This window comes from Dipodomys ordii, unplaced genomic scaffold (assembly GCF_000151885.1).
Source record: "Dipodomys ordii isolate 6190 unplaced genomic scaffold, Dord_2.0 Scaffold45, whole genome shotgun sequence".
In the NCBI taxonomy this organism is placed as follows: Eukaryota; Metazoa; Chordata; class Mammalia; order Rodentia; family Heteromyidae; genus Dipodomys; species Dipodomys ordii.
In genome coordinates, this window is record NW_012267261.1 from 11,119,370 (window position 1) to 11,143,533 (window position 24,164).

Below are 24,164 nucleotides of genomic sequence, written 5' to 3' on the forward strand. Positions count from 1 at the left end.
AGTACCTGGCCCAGCTGCAAGAGCTCAGAGCCACCTGTGAACAGCACATGACCTCCTGTCAGCAGCTGACCTCAGAGAAGGAGGCCCTGCAGCAGCACCTGCTGAGGCAGACCCAGCTGCTGGAGCAGTTGAAGCAGGAGCAGGTGCAGAGCAAATTGGAGGCCCAGATGGAAAGTGAAAAGTTACCAGACACTATGAAGTACCTGGAGGCAACAAGACATGAGAATAAGCAGCTGTGGGCCCAGCTGAGCTTCCTAGTCTTCCCTAGGGAAGGTAAAGAGGCAACTCCCCCTGATATGACTGTCCCAGAGGACACAAACAACTTACAAACCACGTGGAAATTTTATCTAGAAGCTCTATCCATTGCTGAATCAAAGAAGGTAAAGTGCAGCCGGCAACTGCAGGAACAGTAGGCCCGCTATGAATGCTTGAGGAACCTGGCAGTCCAGTGCCAGAGAAAGCTGGAGCACCAGACCCTCTTCTCTAACAGTTGGGCCTATAGCCTGTTTGGGAAGAGGAAGCAGGGCACACCGGCACCCAAGAAGAAGCTGAAAATCTGCTTCACCGATGACCTGCCTGACAAGGTGGACTACCAGAGTCAAGTGGATGACCTCCAACTTTGGTGCAGCCAGCTGTCAGAACACATGACTGCCACTGAAAAGAACATTGTTTTCTATAAAGAACAGATGGAAGTCCTGGATAAACTGTATTGGGAGAAAGATGAGTGTGTCAGCCGGCTGTCCCTGGAGGAGAAGGAGAAGAAGAAGGAGGAGCTGAAGGAGTTGCTGCTGTGCCTTGCAGGTGAAGGCACAGGATGCCAGAACAAGATGCTGGCAGCCACCCAGATCCCTGCTGCTCGGGATACCTCACACCTTTCTGGACCCATGAAAATGGAAGTCATGGAGGAACAGCAATGTTTTGAAGACCCGCGACTTGAAGAAAACTTGAAACTTGTCCCTGGAGAGGCTGGGGTGCCTGGATCCCTGGACAACCCCACTGCAGAGCCTATTGTGCTGCTGCTGCCTGGAATCCAGCCCCATGAAGAGCCTGAAGGCTTTGAGCAAGTCCTGCCTCCCTTCCTTCTACGAGACTGATACAAAAGATGCATTTGGGATAATAATATCTAAAACCCTAGCTACTATCCTCTAAAACAGATTTTGAGGCATGACAATTGGGTGCTATTCTCCTAGGCAGGCCCAATTACTGTAGAATAGAAAGTAGGAATGGGTAACTGTCGGCCAGATAAAGCAGAGGCTGCTGGGAGGTGCTTCAAACGCTAGGGACATCCAACAACCCGCTGGTTTCAGGGAAGGAGCCACGTGAGGGTTAATACAGAATCAATTAGAGATGTGCTGCAATAACAAAATTGGGTGCAGAATTGTAATGCCAAAAGAATATAGAACTCTACATCTATAGAATAACACATTTTCAATGCTTTTTCAGTGAAATGAACTGCAATAATATAGGTTGGATATTACTTCTTGCATAAAATATTAAAATTTTAAGGAAATCTAAGTAAAAGTTATTTTCAACCTATAATTCTGTACCAGAACAATCAGATGTAAAGAGAGAATTAGCCATGTAATCAAAAATTGATCCATCTGGGAGCCAGTGGCTTATACCTGTAATCCTAGCTACTCAGGAAGCTGAGATCTGAGAATTGTGGTTCAAAGCCATCCAAGATAGTAAAGTCTATCAGACTCTTTATCTCTAGTTAACCACCAAGAGGTCAGAAATGGAGCTTTAGTGCAAGTAGTGTAGTGCAGTCTTGAGAAAAAAAACTAAGGGCCAATGCCCAGGTCCTGAATTTATGGCATATTCCCACCCCCCTCTCTCTCATTCTCTCTCTCTCTCTCTCTCTGTTTTTTTTTCTCTCTCTCTGTCACACAAACACACACACAAATTGATTTACCATTTTCACTTAGATACCAGAAAGGTATTCTACTAAAATTAGTCAGTAAATCAAGAAAGATGGAAAAGAGAAGGTAAATCCCAGTTAACAGCCAACAGAAGGCCCCGAGAGCATCTGGTCCACTGACACAGAAAAATGGAGGTTGGGGAATGAGAGCACAAATGAAAACAAGTAATTTGAATCATTCATGCATATAATTAGACATTGAATAGATTTGTAAGATCTTTATGACATTCAGAAAGAATCAATGATGGGTACACACAAAACACACAAATGAAAAAAAGCAAGACAATTGTTAGTAACAAGAAAAAAAAGTTTTCCAAGAAAGGAAATCTCACAAGATTATATGAATTTTGTTGATTCTCGGATGACCATTTACACATTTTTTTTTTTTTTTGCTGGTCCTGGGGTTTGAACTCAGGGCCTGAACACTGTTCCTGAGCCTCTTTGTGCTCATGGCTAGCTCTCTACCACTGGAGCCACAGCACTACTTCCAGCTTTTTCTGAGTAATTTATTGAAGGTAAGAGTCTCACAGACTTTCCTGCCCCAGTGGCTTTGAACTGTGATCCTCATATCTCAGCCTCTTAAGTAGCTAGGATTACAGGCATGAGTCACCACCACCCAGCTTTATTTGCACATGTTAATGAATCTGAAATCAGATAATGTACTATTGAAAACATCTTCCAGCCACTATTGATCCAACTATGGTCCTGTTGAAGTTGTCATGGTTGGGTCAGGTGTGATGTTAGTGGTTAATCCTATTGTTCTGAGTGGACCACAGCAACCCCTTGACCTTATAGTCATTGTAGCATCATATAAAGAAGGAACAAGAATTCTAGTTTGTCAGAACACCTTCTGTGGGAATATTCAGGTGAGATCAAAGTTCCTGTATCCAAAGTTGAAGAGTGGGGTTAGTAGCTTGGAAGAAAGTCCTAGAGACTAGAGTGGATCACTCTAAGAATCCTGCCTGCCAGGTTCTAGTAACTCAGACTTGTAATCCTACCTACTCAGTAGGCTGAGATCTCAGGATTACTGCTTGAAGCCAGCCTGGGCAGGAAAGTCTGTAAAACTCTTATCTTCAGTAAACTACTTTAAAAAAAAAGGAAATGGAACTGTGGATCAAGTCTAGAGCACTAGCTTTGAGCAAAAGAAACTCAAGGAAAAAAAAAAAAGAAGCTCAAGGATAGTGCCCAGGACCTGAGTTCAAACACCCCTCACCTGGCACAAAAATATGAAAAAAAGAAGAAAAATCCTGCCTGTCTGACACTTGGGAGATTAAAAAAGAGATATTCTAAATAAACCAGCAAACAAACATAAAGACAATAACAAAAGCTGGCACTGATGGCTCTGAATAGGAAAATGTTCCTGAGAAGATGAACACTTAATTTAAGGAAGGTTAATGATACTTAATTTTGTTTACCTTGTTAATTTACAAGAACTACCTGTGTGTCATAAAAATATGTCCAAATAAGAGCACTTTCAATAACTTTACATCAAAAACTTAGATAAAAAATTGACAGCATCTTTTCCTTCTTTGTGGCTCACATTACAACTTGATGGTAATTTACATTCAGTGAAATCTGGGGTATTAGCTTGTCGCAGTGAACAATTTTTGCATATTTACAATCATGTAGATACTGATGTTGACTTTAGTTAAAAATATGAGATTATTATAATGGGAGGATAGGAAAAAGGGAGACGCGAGTGTTCTTTAGACTGGTTGAATGAAGAGGCACATGGGGAAAATCTTCATCTCTCTGACAAGGAATCAGATGAGGTCTGAGATGGGCGCCTAGTTTTGGGACATTGGATTAAAGGAAACTGAAAAACAGCTAAAAGAGGTGGAAGTCGTTGTCCAAAGGAAAGGGGTTAGGTTATAAAAAGAATAGGTTTCTAGCTTTTTTGGTTTTGTTTTTTCATATATTTTGAAAAAACTGTGCATCATTACCATGACAAAAATAAGTTTTCAAATAAAATGACTCCCCAAAGCCCATTCTGTGCTGTTATCATTACAAACACCCATACTCTTTGGGGGGCCATATGGTGTTAATTGTTGTTCAGAGAATCTGTTCACTGTGACAAGCTGCAAGATGCTGCAGAAAGAGCTGTTCAGCGCTCATGTTAGTGGTCTGGGTTTGCCTCTAGGGTTGTTGCTTACTAGGTGAGTAACCCTGGGCAAATTGCTTAGTCTCTCTGGGTTTAGAATTCTTAACTTTATGTATTCATTCATGTGTGTATGCATGCATGCATGTGTGTGTGTGTGTGTGTGTGTGTGTGTGTAAGTGTGTATAGTACCAGTCCTGGGGCTTGAACTCAGGTTTAGGGCCCGGCCTGAGCTTTTTTTTTGCTCATGGCTGGCACTTTACCACTTGAGCTACATCTCTACTTCTGGCTTTTTAGTGGTTAATTGGAGATAACCAATTAACTAGGCTAGCCAATTAAAATAACCTGCTTGAGCTAGCTTAGAACCGAGATCCTCATATCTCAGCTACCTGAGTAGATGGGATTGGAGGCACGAGACACTGGTGCCCAGCAATAAACTTTATCTTCTATTATTAGTGTGTGTGTGTGTGTGGGCATGTGTGTGTGAGCCAGTGGTGTTCTGCTGATTCCTCATCTTTAAACAGAGAAAAAGGCTGTATGTTTTACTGGCTGTTTCAAGAATTAAAGAAAGAACTTGTCTCTGGTCCCTGGCACTATGCCAGTCTTATTGTTGCACTCAGTGCGACTTTTTTAGTGTGCAACATGCTGCTCCCATGGGATTCCTGTCCCTTCAGGAACAGCTGCCCTTCAACGTGTCCCTGTGCTCAGGGATCCCAAGGAGGCCAAGGGGTGAGAAAGGACAGAGTCATTGCTCTTTGTTGCCCCCAGAGGTTAGGAGGATTCTTAATAGATTCCCTCTCATGGGTATGACAGTATTCGGTCATTTCTGAGCAGTTCTTTTCTTTTCTTTTTTCTTTTTCTTTTTTTGTCACTCATGGGGCCTGAACTCTGGGCCTGGGCGCTGTCCCTCAGCTCTTCAGCTCAAGGCTAGCGCTCTACCACTTGAGCTACAGCACTACTTCTAGCTTTTCCTGCTTATGTGGTGCTAAGGAATCGAGCTCAGGGCCTCCTGCATGCAAGGCAAGCACTCTACCACTGAGATACCTTCCCAGTCCCATTTCTGAGCAGTTCTGAGTCATTTCCAATCAGATGAAACCTGATCTTCCTTTCTCTAAGGCTGAGAAGCAGGGCCTTGAGCGCCAAGCTAGCAGGGCAGGACGAACCTAGTCCACTCAAGGGAGGTCTGACCAAAGCTATCCTGCAGCTCCTGAACCCAGAGATAGCAGGGGCCAGCTTCCCTCTACCCTGTGCTGGCAGCATCTGCACAGCTGGGAGCAGCTTTGTTAGAAATTCAAAACAGGTGTGGCTGGGAGAACTGCTTGCTCCAGGCTTTGTCTCCAGAACAGGTTAAAGACTCATAGTTATGTATGTGACCCAGACATATAGAATGAGCCACAGCAGGGCTGTTGACATTGCTTAGATAAGACATTGCTTCTCTTCAGAGCTACTCAGAAGGTAAAGAGAGAATAGACTGAAGGGACAGGGAACCTGGATGGCAAACAGTCATCTCCTAATGTCCTGGGCACGGACAAGTTGCATCCCAAAAACTATACTGACAGCCTCAGATGCTACAGGGGAAGCAGAGATGCCATGGGAAGGGAAGTTATTGAGGAAAGGGAAGTCCTCACCCCCCCCCGGGGGCAGCAGAGTGAAGAATAAAATCATGTAGCCATTGCCCTGGCTCTCCCATGAACCATCTGCATGATGGCCACTCAAGCCTAGTTTCTTCAGAGATTAAGAGGAGGGGAGAAACAATACTTGGCAAGGTTGTAGTGGGAAAATTAAATTTCCCAAATTCGTTTCATTTTTCCTTTTGTGGCAGTATTTAGGTTTGAACTCAGGGCCTCACACTAGCTAGGCTGGTGAGATACCACTGAGCCATGCCCCTAGATGTGTTTTTACTGATTATTTTAGGATAAGGTCTCACTTCCTGAACAGGTATACACCTGAGCATCTGCCTACTTGAGGCTACCCATTGTCATGGGGTTCACAGGCCGGCACCATTGCATCCAGCTTCTCTATGGAGATGGAATGTCGAGGATTTTTCTGCTTAGGCTGGCCTAGAACCCTGATCCTCCCAATCTCATCCTCCTACCTACCTTGGAATGACAGACACATACCACTGTGGGGTCTTGAGATGGGGTCTTGTGCAGTTTTCTGACCATGCTGGTCTCCAACCACAATCATCTTGGTCTCAGACTCCCACATAACTATGATCACAGTCATGAACCACTGGCACCTGGCCTAAATCTCCTATTTCTAAGGTTTTAAAAAATATAGCCTTTAGAGACACCCTGCCCCACTGGGTACTCATATGAGGGACATCTGACTTTAATGTCAACACATTTCCTGGCCCCCACCAAAGGATCTGGGGTAGTATAAAAGGACTTTCTTGGCCACCTGCAGCTCTCTAGGGTAGCTGTGTGGCATGATGGAGCTTATAAGAGTGGGCACTCTGGGCCTCTGGCCCCAAGCAGAGATGCCAAAGCACTGGACTGAAAGAGCATGTTCTTGTTAAAAGTCTCTGGAGTGAGGGCATCCGGCAGGCCTTCCTGGTCCTCTGATGTAGTAAGCAGAAACCACACGCCGTAGTCTTCTGCTGCTACCTCTCAGCATCCCATCCACTCCAGAAGCCAACCACGTCCTGTCTTAGAGGGGAGTGTCAGGAAAAAGCCATGTGATGTCTGTGTTTCTCCCACAGGCCACAGAGTGGGCCTCCAATGAGGACACGCGTCGCTCGTGCCAGAGCAAAGGGAAGACTGAGGTATGTGTCCTTGCTGTCCTGGGGGTCCTGTTGCAGCTCGCACTAGGTTTGTGGGATAGAGGAGTGTGAAGTCACCTACCCCAGGGGCATGGCCTAGATGAGGGAGGAACAGAGACACCCCCACCACAGATCCGCAAAGGGGTGTTGTAGGACATTAGCATGGAGTTGTAGGGGACAGACTCCAGCACTTTACCTGCAGAGTCTCCCTCTTTCTTTCTTTCTCTGTTCTCTCCCACCCCTCTCTCTTTTCTTCCTCCTCAGGAAGAGTGTCAGAACTATGTGCGAGTGTTGATTGTCGCCGGCCGGAAGGTGTTTATGTGTGGCACCAATGCCTTTTCCCCAGTGTGCTCCAGCAGACAGGTGAGTGGGCAAAAGGGCAGGTAAGCTAGAGAGGACACAAGAGGAGTTCTCTTGCCTGTTGGAGTGGGACCGAAAAAAACAAAAACAAACAAAAACAAAAAGTATGACCAGTTAGGTCTGAATTCCAGGTGAACAATTAATGGTATCGTGTGTGTGTGTGTGTGTGTGTGTGTGTGTGTGTGTGTGTGTGTGTGTGTTGGTACTGGGGCTTCAACTAGGGGTCTCATGCTCCTGGTTGACTTTTTTGGTCAAGGTTGGCACTCTACTCTAAGCTATACTACCACTTCTGGTTTTTTGCTGGTTAATTAGGGATAAGAGTCACAGATTTTCCTTCCTGGGCTGGCTTCAAACCCTGATCCTCAGATCTGAGCCTTCTGAGTAGGAGTAGAAGCATGAGCCACCAGTGTCCAGCCAGTAAATGGTATCTTAATATAAGTGTGTCCATGAAATATTTGAGGCATACTTATTTTTTTAAAAAACAACAACACTATTTTCCATCTGGAATTGAGTTTGGGGGCCCTCTATATTTTATTAGTCTACTTTGAGGGTCCATCTGTTGGTACAGGACTTCTTCCTCCATGATGGCAATTCCCTTTGTGTGTGGGCAGTGGGGAGGATTCTGGGGGTGGGGGAAGGAGACTAGAGGAAACAACTCTGGGGTGAAAAAGGCATGGAAAAGCATTCCCTTCTCCCATCATGCACAGGTGGGGAACCTCAGCCGGACCATCGAGAAGATCAATGGTGTGGCTCGCTGTCCCTACGACCCGAGACACAACTCCACAGCTGTCATCTCCTCCCAAGGGGAGCTTTATGCAGCCACGGTCATTGACTTCTCAGGTCGGGACCCTGCCATCTATCGTAGCCTGGGCAGTGGGCCACCACTCCGCACTGCCCAGTATAATTCCAAGTGGCTCAATGGTAAGTTGGCACAGCCCGAGATGGTTCTCCCCTCCTTCTGACCCCCGCCAGTGTTCGTTCCTGCTCCATGTATGTATGGGGCTCAGGCTTGTTTAGTCATGAAAGAGGCCAAGGTAGGGCAGATGTCTGTTGAAAGACCGGAGCATGTTGGGTGGGCCCCAGATGAAATGACAGATGTCCAGGACATATGAAGGGCAGGATATTTGGGGAAAATGAGATAGAGATTGGTTAGAAAAAGTGGTTAGGGGAAAGAAATTAGGAGAGTGATATGAATGCTCTGCCTCTCCCTCCCTCCCCCTTTGGAGAATCCCCTACTCATCACTAACTAGCTCTGTGGCCTTGAGTAAGCACTTAAATCTCTCTGGGCTGTGATGTTCTCATCTGTAATGTGGTGTCAGGCCTAGTGCATACCTCATACATTGTAGTGAGAATTGAGTGGGGGTTCAAGTACTTATGATCATATCTGGTACACAGTGAGTAATGGGTATGAATTATTATTGCTGCACTTAGTAGTGGAGGCGGGAACAGGATTAAAGCCCCTGGGCTGCCAAGTTGGGGGCGGTAGGATGTACATTTGAGAACTGAATGAGTCAAATCCTCCTGACTGTCCTCTATTCTTCCCTGCTGGCCTGACACACACCTTGCTCCCCTTCTGCATCTCCATCTCAAGAGCCAAACTTTGTGGCAGCCTATGACATCGGGCTGTTTGCATACTTCTTCCTGCGGGAGAACGCGGTGGAGCATGACTGTGGGCGCACTGTGTACTCTCGGGTGGCCCGCGTGTGCAAGAATGATGTGGGAGGCCGCTTCCTGCTGGAGGACACATGGACCACTTTCATGAAGGCTCGACTCAACTGCTCCCGCCCTGGCGAGGTCCCTTTCTACTACAATGAGCTGCAGAGTGCCTTCCACCTGCCTGAGCAGGACCTCATCTATGGTGTCTTCACCACCAACGTGTGAGTCCAGGCCCTCTGTCATTCCTTTCCCTTTCCTGCCATGGCAGAGCTTATGCTAGCTTGACTTTGCAGCCTGGTGAGCCCTTGTTTCTTCATATCTGCATTGCTATGCCTCCTGTACTGGGGGCTTACCATTCTGGAATGGGTTATGGTTCTATTAATGGGAAGCAGCGTGCCTTGCATGAAGGGGTAGTGGCCCTGGAAGAGGCCCACAGCAGCACCTCTGAGAGGCTCGGGGATTCTCTGTAGTCCTGTCCCAACTCAGTACTTCATGGCTCCTGAATGAAGCCAGCAGGCTGTTCTGGCAAACCTGCCACCCCATCCCACTTGACTGCCCTGGAAAACACAGGCTGGGGATCTCCTTCCTGGAGATCTTACATTGAAGGGTAGGCCTGTTAGCGGGTGTCAGAGGAGGGAGTCGAACCCCAGGGAGAGCAGACACCCACCACCTTTTACCTTTCAGAAATAGCATTGCCGCTTCAGCTGTCTGCGCCTTCAACCTCAGTGCCATCTCCCAGGCTTTCAACGGCCCATTTCGTTACCAGGAGAATCCCAGGGCCACCTGGCTCCCCATCGCCAACCCCATCCCCAATTTCCAGGTATAGCTTCTCTTCCTCTGTCCCCAGCCACAAACGGATCCCCCACTGCTCAACACAGATGAATATCAGGCCTGGCCTGCTGCTCTCAGGCCTAATTTCTGGATCCTTGAGAGTGTGATAATCTCTCAGAGTATGAGTGAGAGGGGATAGTGGGCGAGAGAGCTAGTCCACCAGCTCTGAGCTATCTCTAGAAGGGCGGAGAGTTTGAACCTCAGTTCTATGAAGTTTAGGGAACCAGGGGAGCATTACATAAGCAAGTTCTGGCCAGAATTTAGGAGTTTTAGCCAAGGTTTTCTCACAGTGTGTCCAGCATGGGCATGAATGCCTAGAAGGTCTCTGGGTGCACTAGTAGTCTGGAGCTGTGAAAGGCTTTGCAGTCCAGCAATCCTGATCTACATCTAGCCTGACTTTGTGCGAATGTGGCAGGTCACCCAATCCCCTTGAATCTCTTTTTCCTTATCTGGAACTAAGGATAATACCATACAGATAATATTGCATACATACATATGAAGATTTATATGCTTAGAATGTCCTAGGTGCCCAATAAAAAAGTGATTGATTGCCTTACAGTTTTGGATTAGGAGACATAAAAACTTTGAGGTGGTAGAGATACAGGAGAGAGAAAACAGATTAGCCCAAGGTGATTATAGGCTCATGCCTATAATCCTAGCTACTCAGGAGGCTGAGATCTGAGGGTTGAGCTTCAAAGCCAGCCTGGGCAGGAATGTCCACGAGACTTTTATCTCCAGTTAACCAGGTGAAATTGGAGGTATGGCTCAAGTGATGAGTGCCAACATTGAGTGAAAAAGTCAAGTGGAAGCTGGAGACCCCAAATTCAAGCCCCAGTATCAGCACAAGACAAAGAAAGGAAGATGGAAAGAAAGAAAGAAAGAAAGAAAGAAAGAAAGAAAGAAAGAAAGAAAGAAAGAAAGAAAGAAAGAAAGAAAGAAAGAGGAAAAGAAGGAAGGAAGGAAGAAAAGGCAGAGGGAGAGGCAGGGAAGAAAAGAGGGAGGGAGAGAAGGATTGACTGATTACAGGGCACTGTTCACCCTCAACTGGAGATAGTCCAGACCTCTTCTCTTCTGCTTCTTCTTTCCCAGCCTTGGCAGGTCTCTGTTCCCCTGTCCCTCCTGTATATCCCACTTCCAAAGAAGGACCATCCTTTCCCAGGGAAAGGCTTCAGGGGTCCAGGCAGGGATGTTGGGGTAGGGGGGAAAGGGTGTTGTAGAGTTGGCATCCCCCCACCCCGTCCAGGCCAGCGGGTGGGAGGGGAGGGCAGCAGGTGCAGCGTGGTGGAAGTGGGCACATGGGAGGCGCTGGGTGACCCCGCTCCCCCGCCCGAGGCAGTGCGGCACCCTGCCCGAGACCGGCCCCAACGAGAACCTGACGGAGCGCAGCCTGCAGGATGCGCAGCGCCTGTTCCTGATGAGCGAGGCCGTGCAGCCGGTGACCCCCGAGCCGTGCGTCACGCAGGACAGCGTGCGCTTCTCACACCTGGTGGTGGACCTGGTGCAGGCCAAGGACACGCTCTACCACGTGCTCTACATCGGCACGGGTGAGCCCGCCCCGGCCCGCCCTGGGCTGCAGGTGGGGAGGCGATTGCCGGGTGGGGCAGAGCGGGGCTTCGAGATTCCACGGGTTCAAGACCACCTTCTGTGTGCCCCCCCTCCCCCGCCACTCCACCACCCCACCCCTAGAATCCGGCACTATCCTAAAGGCGCTGTCCACCGCCAGCCGCCACCTCCGCGGCTGCTACCTGGAGGAGCTGCACGTGCTGCCGCCCGCGCGCCGCGAGCCCCTGCGCAGCCTGCGCATCCTGCACAGCGCGCGTGCGCTCTTCGTGGGGCTCAGCGACGGCGTCCTGCGCGTCCCGCTGGAGAGGTGCGCCGCCTACCGCAGCCAGGGGTAAGCCACCCGGGCCGGCACCGAGGGCGTGGCCCGCCCGTGATTGGCAGCTGCGTCCTGCCAGTCACACCTGGAGGCGTGACGCAGCTTTGGAGTCAGGGCCATCGAGGTGGTATCCCTGCACAGCCTGCAGTTGCATGCCTTGGGACAAGTCATTTAACCTCTCGGAACCATGGGTTCCTCCTCGTCGAATGTCTTAACCTGCAGCACTTTACACGGCCCCGGTTGGGGGCATCGTGGTGGTGGCAATCCCGTGGTTCACGCCTGTCAGCCGTTTCTAGCTTATTTGATTGACTCTGCTCCCTGCGTTTAGGGAGAAGTCCTTGTCTTTGACACAGCAAGCCCTTGTTGCCCAGGTGTGCTTTGAGTCAGCTCTAAACTTTTGTCTCTTTTTAGAGGCAAAGAAATCTGGGTGGCAAAGCCACGTGGAGGAGGTGCACTGGCTTCACATTGCTTCTGAGATAAAGAATCCATACCACACGGTCAAATGGAGTCATCAGTTTGGCACCAGTGACACCAGTATTTAGGGGGCAGGGGAAGCAAAGCTGTCTTCCAGATTCCTAGCCCTTGAGGTTGCCCAGGCTGCATCCTGTCCTCATGATCATCAAAAGCTGGCACAGTCACAGCCACGCAGACTTCTGCAGTCTTTGCCACAGAGACTCCTGGCTGTGCCATCTGTCTGAGAGATCTGAGAGGCAAATGTTACCCACTCTGCCAAGGGTTGTTCTTTAGCCAGTGTGCTGGGAGCTGGGCAGGGAGGAGGGCTGGATGGAGGCTGCATGGAGGTAGTATGGCAGCTGAGGCAGGGCAGGGCAGAGGGCAAACACTTAAACATCCATCAGCCTGGACTCATGGTTCTGCCAATGAAACAATATTTACAAAGCCCTACTATGTTCAGGGCACTTTTGCAGGGTTGTTGATGTAAAAGGAGGCAAGATGAACAAGCCATAGAGCTTGGATGTCTGGTAACCTGTAGCTACCATGTGGAGAGAGACCAATATGTATAGTGGGAAGGATTCATGTACTGGAAGTAAGCATACCTTGGGATCCATCTCCATTCCATCATCCCCCCAGCTGTATTATCTTGAGCATATTACTTAACCTTTTTGAGCTTCAGTTCTCTTAACAGAAAAATAAGGGGAAATTGGTGGAACAAATGATGTTGAATTTAGGCAGAGTTTGTAAGGATTGAGGATGGTATTTGTGACATGCCTAGTCTAGCAAATCATAAGCAGTAGCTAGTGTCTTTATTCCTTTTTTTTTTTTAATCTACAATCACATTTAGGAGCAGCCCAGCCTCCTGGGTTCTGTGGAGTCTCAGGATCTGTGATGTTGAATGCAGATAGCCCTGCCTGGCAATGAATCATGGGGCTAGTAGCTGCTGACAGCTTTTCCCTCATCTCTTGTGTTCTTCTTTAACATTTGTGTTGTTATTAAACATTTCACATATGCCTTGTTCTCAAAGATGTCATAAATCCTTAAAGGCAAACCCAGTGGCCCAAGATTATTTATACCCCACCAGGGAGTCTTACCCAGCTCAAAGTACAAAGTGGTCTGCCGCACAGGACCGATCCTTCAGTTGACTAATTATTTGGCTCGAAAGGAGGTTAGTAAAGAAGAAGTCTGGGGAATGGCTGGATATTTCTATTTTTATTTTTCATGACAAGGTCTTGCTATGTAGCCCAGACTGGTCCCAATCTTGCAATCCTCTTACCTCAGTCTCCTCACTGCTGGAATTACAGGTGTGCACCATCATACTTGGCATGGCATAGGGAATGGGCTTGGAAAATAGATGGAAGGCCAGCTAAGAAAGCTAAGAGAAGATTTTGACTTTAATTCTGTGGCTGTGGGTACAAAAGTGCTTGTGAAGCAGTGAGATGAAGTCTCAGGCTGCATGGAATGGTGTTTTACTATGACCGGTTGGACAGTGGCTAGCAGTCTTGATGTGGGCAGCTGACTCCCAACACAGTTCTGCAGAGGGGACAAGGAGGTTGGTATTGTGTCCAGTGCACACCTACCATGGAGTAAGGTGTCAGGAAGTTGGTTGTATTCTGACACTTTTGCCCTTTCTTGTTTCATGAGTTTGGGATAGGAGCTTGGAATGGATAATGAAATCCTTGCCAGGTGGATCTAAAATTTATAAAAATGCAAAGTCACATTATTACAAGGTTAATAAAATGACACAAGCAGGTATGTGCAGCCAGCATTCATTCCAGGTGTCTGAAAGCTAACTGCCAATCATAATATATAAGAATTTATACTATCGTGAGATGTGTGCCACAGGGTATTATTGTGTCCTGAGAGAGACACTTCATGCATATGTCTTCATCCTCGCCAAAGCTGGCATGAAGAGGAGGAGGGTTGAGCAGAGAGCAGCCATTAGGCTTCCTCTTCTGATCAAGGAGTTACTTCCAGCTGTCTTCTTCCACTCAGGCAAATCTCAGCACTACAGGGCACAGCCAAGACTCTGGTCTGGCCAAAGACAAGCAGGGCACACATGAGGAACAGCCAAGAGAACGAACCATTGTTGGGTTCCATGAAGCAGTTGCTCAGTGCACGAATCATCTCATTTTTCTGTCCAGCAGGCCTTTTGCCCTGTTGTTCAGAGGGTGTCCTGAACATCAGCTCATTCACAGGTCCTCTTGCTTGTCCGGAAAGAGCAGAAAGGTCCATGCTCATTTAGCATCTCCTCTCAGTCAAGCCCTTGATACTTCCTCAGGGTTAAGTAATCACCCTTTGCTCTCAAGCACCAGGATGGCCTTTCCGTACTGGATAGCTCCTATGGTGAGGTGGTCACTGCAGGGAGCTGGAATCTGTCTGCTCACATCTCTACCATCCATCTCCATTCTACCTGCAAGCCCATGGGATAAACCTGTTCACTTTTGTAATGGCTGCTTGAGACAATACAGTAAAAAAAAAAAAAAAAGTCATTTGTTCTTGTCAGGATGGCTCCTTTTATAAAAAGAACTCCAGCTTCTATAGTCAAAAGCAAACTGTAACCCTGTTCAGCCTGGAGCTTTCATTTTCTTAAGCGTGTTCCCCTGTTCTGTTATCTTTGAAGCACCTTTTGGCAGATGAGGGGGTGATCCACTTGAACCAGGATAACAGTGATCCCCTTTAGTTGGAAACAGCAAGAAAGCATAGGCACTATAGTGAGTCTCAAAGGCACCTCAGGCTGACAGGGGCAGAGACAGGGGCAGGAGCAGCAGGGCAGGAGAATCCGATCTCCTCTTCCTTCTTTGGGGCTTAAATGACACAGGAGAGAATGAGAGGGCCTTAAAGGGGAGGCTGGGGCCAGCCTCCACTCTTCCTTGTTTCTTTTCCTATTCTCTCACTGATTGGAAAAACAAGGCATTTTGTCAGTTGGCTCGGGTTCCTGACAAAAGTGGCCCTGGCACAGCAGTTCCCAACTGTGGCTCATCACTGGAGTCACGGAGCATGAGGGTGGGGCACTGTTTACAAATTCTAGTGTCTGGGCCTCTTCTAGTCCCCAAAGGCCGAGAGGTAGGTAAGCTGTTTGTTCTGTTAGCTTAGGAGTTTTGAAAGGTGTCCAGATTTGCAGTGAAGATTGGGAACAACTTCTCTAGAACTAGTTAGGCCCTGAGGAGTAAGTAGCACAAAGCACCCTGGCGTCCTCCAGAATCTTCTTTTTTCTGCTTTAGTCTTATAGAAGCAGAGGCAAGGGGCTGGGAAGGTGGCTCAGTGGTAAAGCACTTGCCTTGCATGTCTGAGGCCCTGGGTTCAATTCCTCAGCACCACTATAAGCAAAAAGAAAAAAGCCGGAAGTGGCGCTGTGGCTCAAGTGGTAGAGCGCTAGCCTTGAGCTGAAGAGCTGAGGGACAGCACCCAGGCCCAGAGATCAGGCCCCATGACCAGACCAAAAAAAAAAAAAAGAAGAAGCAGAGGCAAATTTTCTTCCTTAACTATTTACTGGCCAGCACTTGTTTTTGGTGGGTAGAGTCATATCTCTTATTATTATCCATTAGAAGTCATGGTTAATTCTTTCTTGCCTAGTGAATTTACTGCGTTTATCAATACCCTATCAGTTGCCTCTTGAGTTTGATGTCCCTTTTTGGAGGGTAGGGAGAAATAAACTCAGGTATGGGCTTTGATTTCTGCTCAGTTGAATATGATAGCAGTCTTCTTGGTCTAAACATCTGCCGTTCAGCAGAATCTCAAAGCCATGCTGGCTGGAACTGTGCACATGGATTATATTGAGCCCCATGATGTCTGCTTTGATAGCTTCTGCTATTGAAACACCATTGGATCAAACTGTTAACCCCCGGAGGAAAATGGAAGCACACTTTCTTTGTATAGCTCACGCAAATTGTCCTTTGAGTGAGTGATGTAGAAACAGCAACAGGTGTTTTGGATTCCTTGGTAGACCAGAGTGTTGTTATTGAGGTTCACTAAGGGTGCCAAGCATCACTTCACTTATATGAGATCATTGGTCTAAGCTACTCAGTGGCACATGCCTTCAATCCCAGCCACTCAAAAGGCAGGAATAGGAGGATCACTATTCCAGGCTAGCATCAGGGGAGGGGAAATTTTAGCTAGATTCTACCTCAAAAAGAAGCCTTCAATGGTGGTTCCATGCCTCACATGTGGTGCCCAGCAGGAGGCAGAGGCAGGAGGATTATGGTTTGAGGCCAGCCTTGGCAAAGTTAGTTCAATGAGACACCCTATCTGAAACACAAACTAAAAGCAACAAGGAATGGGTGATGGAGCAAGAGGTAGAGGAAAAAAGATCATGAGTTAGCCTAGTACAGAGGACAATATTGTTTTCTTCAGCCCCTTCAAGACATCATAAGGCTTCTCACTGAAATTCTTTTATCGCTAGGGCCCATAACCTGTTGAGCATACTGAAAATAAAGAACTCATCTGACAGGAGACTATCTTGAAGTCTCAAGAGAAAAGACAGCATCCATCCTGGAGCCATGCAAAGCTAAACCTGGGGCTCTTGTCTCTATCCCCATATCTGCCAGCATCTTAGGCCCCTTTGGCCAGGGGAAAAATCCCTCAGCATGGTTACATAATGACATGGACTCTCCTAATGGTCACCCCTACCTTCTTTTCAGTCCAGACTACCTTCTCAGGTGTATTTTCACAACTGCCCCCTTGCTTTCTATATCCTCTCCAGAAGATCAGGTCACGAAGGGGAAAGCTGAAGGAAGGAATAAAGAGATCAGGCATCCTGTGGGATGGGCAGGGGGTTCTCTAAGGGTTGGAATGTCCCTTGTTCCATCTCCAGGTTGGATATCCTTCTTTATTTAACAAGGGACAGCCAATCTTAACTCCATAATTCCCACAATAGTCTGCCTTAAAGTCCTGCTAGGGGAAATTAATATTTCTTATTTCAAAATGTAAAGGACACATTATATGATTAAATCAAAAGAAGTGAAGGAAGAAAGGAATCCTGGAACATGAGAAGTGAGGGCATCTGGGGCATGCATTGATGTGTGGACCATTATCTTTTGTTGGCCACTATAGAGAAACCAACTGTGAGATCAGGAAACAGGGGACCTGGGATGTGACCTTCTTCTGGCAGCTGAGCTTATTCATATGCTACTAAGGCACTGGACTCTGCTTTTTTTCCCCTACTGAACAGCTTGCACTGTGTACCTTACACTGTACCCAAGCCTAGCATCTGACCTGGGTTTTGCAGGATGGGCCCACATTCACTTACGGTGTGAAGTTATATATGACGCCAGCTGTAAGGTAGGATGGTGAGAGAAGCTTAGGTCTGGCCCCAGTTCTACCTAGTACAGTTTGTGTGATCTCAGAGGAAAACTAGTCTCTCCTCTCCTTTATACAATAAAAAGCCTGCGTTACAAATACCCGTGACTCTCACCTTGGCTCCCTTTTGAATCACCCAGAGTTTTAAAAATCACCCTACCATTCTTGTCCAGGTGAGGATTTTTAAAGGCTTTTCTGGTGATTCTCATGTGAGCCAGAGTCAAGAATTCTCCCCCCTGCCCCATTTTTTGGTGTCAGTCACGGGTCTTGAACTCGATGTCTGGGCACTGTCCCTAAACTTTTGTGCTCAAGGCTAGTGCTCTACCACTTGAGCTATAGGTCCACTTCTGTGTGTGTGTGGGTGTGTGTGCATGTGTGTGTGTGTGTGTGTTTGTGTGTAACTGGAGGTAAGAGTCTCATAGACTTTTCAGCCTGGGCTGGCTTCAGACCATGATTGTCAGATCTCAGCCTCCTGAGTACTAGGATTACAGGCATGAGCCACCAGCACCAAGCTGAGAACCACTTTTAAGGTGTTCTCCATCTGTAATCAGAGAATCTGACAAGCAGGAGCTCTTTGAATTTTTCTGTGGCCCATATTTCCTGTGGCCCTGTATAAGGACTATGAAGTGCTCATTCTCGGGGAAAGCAGGTCAGTCTCTTGGTTAAGTTACAGTTTCTGGAGGGTTTGTAGACTTTGGTGGCTCTTTGGTTTCCTCTATAAATCTGGAGATGATGATGCACACACTTCACTGGATGCTACATTCATTAATTCATGCTTGTAAAGTGCTTAAAATGATACTGGACACACAGCAAGTTATGGGGGGGGGCAACTGGATGGGAAGGGGTACTTGGAGGGGTATGTTCAGGTATGTTGTTGAGATGAAGCTGAGACTGGTAAGCTAATGGGCTTGGTTAAGTCTCAGGACCTCCATCTTGGCAGGACATGCCTAGGGGCACGAGATCCATACTGCGGCTGGGATGGGAAGCAGCAGCGTTGCAGCACACTTGAGGACAGTACCAACATGAGCCTCTGGACCCAGAACATCACAGCCTGTCCTGTGAGAAACCCTTCATGTCCCTTTCCTCTTCAGCCCTTCCCTTCAATCCTAGCATAATTCCCCAAGTCCCCCTCTAGGTCTCTTTCTACCCCTGTCCCTGCCCCATATGACAGAGGCCTTTCCCTGTATGTGGGCCTGCAGGTTCGGAATGTGACCCAGGATGGAGGCTTTGGCCCATGGTCCTCATGGCAACCATGTGAGCACTTAGATGGAGACAATTCAGGCTCTTGTCTATGCCGAGCCCGATCCTGTGACTCTCCCCGGCCCCGCTGTGGGGGCCTGGAGTGCCTGGGGCCAGCCATCCACATCGCCAACTGCTCCAGGTAGGTGAGGACAGGGCTTGGATGGGTGTGTTTCTGGGGTGTAGAGGGAGAATTGGAGAAATAGGGCAGCCCCACCCAGGTGTTTAAATTGAGGAATAGAAAACTGCCCCTGGGAAGTGCTGGGGACTAGACAAGTGACTGATGTCTAAGGCAGGAAACATGTACCCTAGGAGACTTTTCACACAAGGGGGAGAGAACTTTCTGCCTCACAGGCCATTGATGCAATGCACTGATGCAAAGAAGAAAGGTTAAGCAGGCATGGTAATCACTTCCAATGACCAGCTACAATCAGCCTGGTTGTCCAGACTTGAGATTCCGCATGGGATGGTGGCAGTCCTCTATTACACAGCCTATAAGCATGACCTTGGCCAGCACCTACCCATTCTGCATTTCTCTAAGTGTGGATTATAATACCCACCAGAGAGTGATTGAAATGAAAGGAGATAGGTGTGCAGAGTGCTTGCATACTGCTCAATGGTCAGAGCAACCAACCCATACTTTTAAAGCATCTTTGATGTCATATATGTTCCCTAATGTAACCCTCACAACCACCTCAAGGGGTAGGAATGCAGTCATTTGTCTTAAAGATAAGTATTCTAGTAAGTTATAGAGCCCAATTCTGATCCCTTGAGACAAAGTGGACAAGAGAGAGTAGCATTTGCTCGTGCCAGTTCAATGTTGCATGTTAAGTACTGGCTAACAAAAAAGAGGGAAAAGACAGGTGGCAAGTTGGCAAGGTGCCCAGACCCTCCTCTTCTAAAGAGTGTATTCTTTGCCCTGGACACAGCCTGATGTATGGAAGAGGCTCTCAGTACAGATTCGAGGCATGAATGAACAAACGGATGAATCCCAAGTATGGTTGAGATGATGACCTGGTTAGGAGCTGCTCTTTTCTGTCACAATCTGCTCCTTCCTGAAAACAATCCAAAAAGCCATCTGCCCAGATGCAGACCAGATCTAAGGAGCTAGGGCTCAGAGGGACATCTGTGTCTCCGTCCCCTCCCACCCCACCAGGAATGGGGCGTGGACCTCGTGGTCATCGTGGGCACAGTGCAGTACATCCTGTGGGATTGGCTTCCAGGTCCGCCAGCGAAGCTGCAGTAACCCTGTGCCCCGCCACGGGGGCCGCATCTGCGTGGGCAAGAGCAGGGAGGAGCGGTGAGCTAGCGGGTGGCTGTGCGTGCGTGCGTGTGTGTGTGTGTGTGTGTGTGTGTGTGTGGTATGGTGGGGGAGGGGTCCCAGACTTCCAGAACCTCCTCGAAGTGAATTCTCAGGGTGACCCAGGGGACTTGTCCTTGCTGGACCAGCTGACCCTGTGACCCCCCCTTCCCCCCCAGACAGGGATCTACCCCTCCCTAGAGTGACGCTCCTGCCCTCCCCCCCCCAGGTTCTGCAATGAGAACACGCCTTGCCCGGTGCCCATCTTCTGGGCCACGTGGGGTTCCTGGAGCAAGTGCAGCAGCAACTGTGGGGGTGGCGTGCAATCGCGGCGTCGGGCGTGTGAGAATGGCAACTCGTGCCCGGGCTGCGGCGTGGTGAGGGTCCCGGGAGGGGGGAGTGCGGCCGTGGGGGTGGGGGAGTGTGGAGACCCCCCACCGCGGGCAGGGGCCTGCCTGCAGGCCCTGGGGCTCTGACACCCCCCCCACACACCCCCCCAAGGAGTTCAAGACGTGCAACCCCGAGGGCTGCCCCGAGGTGCGGCGCAACACGCCCTGGACCCCGTGGCTGCCGGTGAACGTGACGCGGGGCGGCGCGCGGCAGGAGCAGCGCTTCCGCTTCACCTGCCGCGCGCCCCTGCCCGACCCCCACGGCCTGCAGTTTGGAAAGAGGAGGACTGAGACCCGAACCTGCCCGCCCGATGGCTCCGGAGCCTGCGACACCGATGGTAGCGCGCAGGACCCTCCCTCCCTGACTGCCTGCGCTGCGGGCCTGGGGGCGCGGGTGGGAAGCGAGGGAGGGGGTGAGGGGTGGCGCGGGATCCCCAGGGCGGGCTGGGCCTCCTGGGACCCCCCCCCATCGCTGAGCTCCACGGTCCCCGCCGACCTCCCCAGGCCTGGTGGAGGATCTCCTGCGCAGCGGGAACACCTCCCCGCACACGCTGAGCGGAGGCTGGGCCGCCTGGGGTCCCTGGTCGGCCTGCTCCCGGGACTGCGAACTGGGCTTCCGCGTCCGCAAGAGAACGTGCACCAACCCCGAGCCCCGAAACGGGGGTTTGCCCTGCGTGGGCGACGCTGCTGACTACCAGGACTGCAACCCCCAGGCCTGCCCAGGTAACCCTGTGCCCCGGGGGCGCACAGGCCTGGCCCCAGGACCTCCCCTCCCTGCCTGCACTGCCTTGAGAGCCTCCATCCTCAAATCTCAGCCTCCCCAGTAGTCAGGATTACAGGCGTGAGCCACCAGAGCCTGGCTGGCCAGAGCAAGTTCCTTACCCTGACCGTGGAGGACGTGGCTACTCTGGTGGCCATTTCTTAAGCCTGCCTCACTGTTTTCTCTCCCCTAGTGGGTTAAAGAAAGAACTTGGTTTCTCAGTTCCTCTCCCTCCTGGTCTCAGCTGCTGCCTGTATTTCCCTGGCTTCCCCTGGGGACCCTCCCTTCGTGTGGTCTGTTGAGTGGAGATGGGGTCCCTCCTCATGGCATCCACTTGCAGTGCGGGGTGCTTGGTCCTGCTGGACCGCGTGGTCCCAGTGCTCAGCCTCCTGCGGTGGGGGCCACTATCAACGCACACGTTCCTGCACCAGCCCGGCGCCCTCCCCAGGTGAGGACATCTGTCTGGGGCTGCACACGGAGGAAGCATTATGTGCCACACAGGCCTGCCCAGGTACTGAGTGCATCCATTAGGGCCGGGAAGCATCGTGGAGCCTCTGGTCCCCAGGAGAGAGCCTGAGGCACTCCACCTCATTCCACCTCCCACCCACAGAAGGCTGGTCACCGTGGTCTGAGTGGGGTGTCTGCACTGAGGATGGAACCCAAAGCCGGAGCCGGCACTGTGAAGAGCTGGTCCCAGGACCCGGGGCCTGTGCTGGCAACAGCAGCCAGAGCCGCCCCTGCCCATACAGTGAGATCCCTGGTAGGCTCTTATGTTAGTAGCTGCTCACCAGCGTGCTCTGCCTTTAGTATCCTTCCCTTCTGGAAACTTGTGTCCCTGGGGCTAGGGTCCTAGTGCAGAATGACGGACAAACGCCACACCTTTACCCCTGGCACACACTTAAGGGCTTTGGGGCCCTACCTCATGAAAGGGCTGTTCTTCATGGAGGAAGGGCCCCTCATAAAAGAGGGTCTGCCAGTAGACATAGGAGAGGAAAGGCCCCAGACCACATGCAACTCCCTGCTTGACCCACAGCAGCCCAGGAGAGAGCTGTCCCCTCTCCATGCTATCCTAACACGCAATCCACTTGTCTTCCTGCAGTCATCCTGCCTGCCTCCAGCATGGAAGAGGCCACCAGCTGTGCAGGTAAAAAGAGCCACTCCTGAGACTGTCCTTCTACCGTTTCTCCACCCCACTCCCATGTCCGGATTCTTCTCACTTCCGCTTCAGGCAGCCAAACCTTGGTGGGTGGGAGGTAGGGGTCTTCACCTGCTTTGGGCTGTGTGCAGGGAGATCTGGCAATTCTATCCGGGTCCTCCAGCTGAGCCATCAGCAGTCTGTACCTAAGATTGCTACCTCTGACTCAAGCCACAGGCTGTCCTGTGAGAGTGGCCTTAGTGACAGACTGCCTGCCTTCCCTGTTTCTTTTGGCTGGCCCAAAGCCCTGTCTTTTCTTCATGTCCCAGACTCTCCTCTTGCTGTCTGTGTTCCCAAGGAGGTAGTCGGGAACCTACCTTCTTCACAGTGGCTCTTTGTTACCAGACATCTGTTGTCTTGCAGGGTTCAATCTTATCCACCTGGTGGCCACAGGCGTCTCCTGCTTCCTCGGCTCCGGACTCCTGACCTTGGCAGTGTACCTGTCTTGCCATCACTGCCAGCGCCAGTCCCAGGAGTCCACCGTTGTCCATCCTGCCACCCCCAACCACCTGCACTATAAGGGCGGAGGCACCCCCAAGAATGAGAAGTACACACCCATGGAGTTCAAGGTGGGAATCCTCTTACGTTAGCACAGAGCAGGGTGAAGAGTCGTGGCATAATGGAACGGCATCTGGAATGTTCCTTCACAAGCTGGCTAGGCTTAACCCCTTTCCTATCTCTCCCTTCATTCTTTTCTCTCTGGTTTCTTCTTCCTCATACAGACCCTGAATAAGAATAACCTGATTCCTGATGACAGAGCCAACTTCTACCCACTGCAGCAGACCAATGTATACACGACTACCTACTACCCCAGCCCGCTGAACAAGCCCAGCTTTCGGTCCGAGGCCTCACCTGGACAGCGGTGCTTTCCCAACAGCTGATCCCGCCGTCCTGGGACTTGGGCTCCTTGCCTTTCCAGGGCACAGAGCAGTGGAGATCGGACAGTGGAGTCACTTTGGTTTTCTCCCTCTGTACTGGGCCAAAAGCTTGTTGCCTGGCCTGTGGAGATCCCATCAGCGTCAGAGAGCTCTGGCTGTTGGTGACCATGGGGGAGAGGACTGACTTCAGGCTGGCCTATGGCTGTGGACCCAGCTCAGCCCAGGTCTCTCATGGCCTCGTTGTGACCCACCATCAGGCTCACCCTCCCCTGCCACATCTGAGCTGTGGACTTTCTGGGCCTGTGAAGAATTGGAGAATAGAGTTGACAGGAGGGCAGCCTCTTCGATTGAGGTTGGAAATGACTTCCAGGGGCATCATCAGCCAAATCCCCCCCCTTCTCTGGCTGACCCCAAGAAAGGCCTGAGATGGATCCAGCTGGTCTCTGATGGAACTAACTAAACGGCTCAGTAACTCTGGACCTCTGCCCAGGGATGGACCATTGTGGTGCTGAGCCATGTGGCGTAGGGGACCAATGCGGGTCCAGACTGTCCACCTCTTCCTAGTAATCTGTATGTCACCCAAGGATTTTCCTCTGGTCAGAGGAAGTGAGTATTGGGAACTGGAGATAAGACTCATCTTTGCCAAGAAGCCCTTTAATCTGACCTGGAACAAACATTAGCCTCATGCTGCAAATGCTTGAAAGGTAACCCAGGAAGGCTAAGACCATAGGAGGCAGAGTCTGGCCTCCATTTCTCAATGGAGACTCTATTCCAGTTGCTGCTCACCAGAGTTGTTGGCTGAGACCTGCCTGGGAGTTTTTGCTGGCCCCTCATCTATTCAGGAAGACACAAACACACACACACACACACACACACATACACACACACACACACACACACACACACACACACACACCATCTGCTGCAGCAACAGAAAGGATGTTAAGCTGTGGCATTATTAATTAAAGATGATATCGAGTCTCCGAATGTAACTGTCTTGGTGCATATGTGTGTGGGCCCCTCTTGGCACAATGTAGTCCATCTGAGCAATACCCTAGGGTAACAGATGGTTTCTCAAGGTGGAGGAAATGATCCAAGTTGAGTCTGACTTTAATAGAGGATTTCATCCCATGTGTGGGTTTATATGCA

The 24,164-nt window shown here is 49.8% G+C and overlaps 1 protein-coding gene across 2 annotated transcripts in view; it reads left to right on the forward strand.

Annotated features, from left to right (window-relative positions):
• Positions 1–23,457, forward strand: part of Sema5b (sema domain, seven thrombospondin repeats (type 1 and type 1-like), transmembrane domain (TM) and short cytoplasmic domain, (semaphorin) 5B) — a 43,421-nt gene extending 19,964 nt beyond the window's left edge. Inside the window, exons 4-21 of one of the 2 annotated variants that reach the window (XM_013019378.1) lie at positions 6,718–6,780; positions 7,042–7,140; positions 7,845–8,058; positions 8,729–9,014; positions 9,478–9,613; positions 10,961–11,168; positions 11,311–11,518; positions 18,195–18,312; positions 18,454–18,635; positions 19,650–19,793; positions 20,023–20,170; positions 20,295–20,520; positions 20,687–20,905; positions 21,283–21,453; positions 21,553–21,702; positions 22,042–22,086; positions 22,501–22,706; positions 22,860–23,457. In XM_013019378.1, the coding sequence (XP_012874832.1) occupies positions 6,718–6,780; positions 7,042–7,140; positions 7,845–8,058; positions 8,729–9,014; positions 9,478–9,613; positions 10,961–11,168; positions 11,311–11,518; positions 18,195–18,312; positions 18,454–18,635; positions 19,650–19,793; positions 20,023–20,170; positions 20,295–20,520; positions 20,687–20,905; positions 21,283–21,453; positions 21,553–21,702; positions 22,042–22,086; positions 22,501–22,706; positions 22,860–23,018 (2,982 nt within the window). In that variant the 3' untranslated portion in view covers positions 23,019–23,457. The remainder of the gene's footprint in view (positions 1–6,717; positions 6,781–7,041; positions 7,141–7,844; positions 8,059–8,728; positions 9,015–9,477; positions 9,614–10,960; positions 11,169–11,310; positions 11,519–18,194; positions 18,313–18,453; positions 18,636–19,649; positions 19,794–20,022; positions 20,171–20,294; positions 20,521–20,686; positions 20,906–21,282; positions 21,454–21,552; positions 21,703–22,041; positions 22,087–22,500; positions 22,707–22,859) is intronic. The other variant, XM_013019379.1, reaches the window with a different exon arrangement.
• Positions 23,458–24,164: the final 707 nt, after the last annotated feature.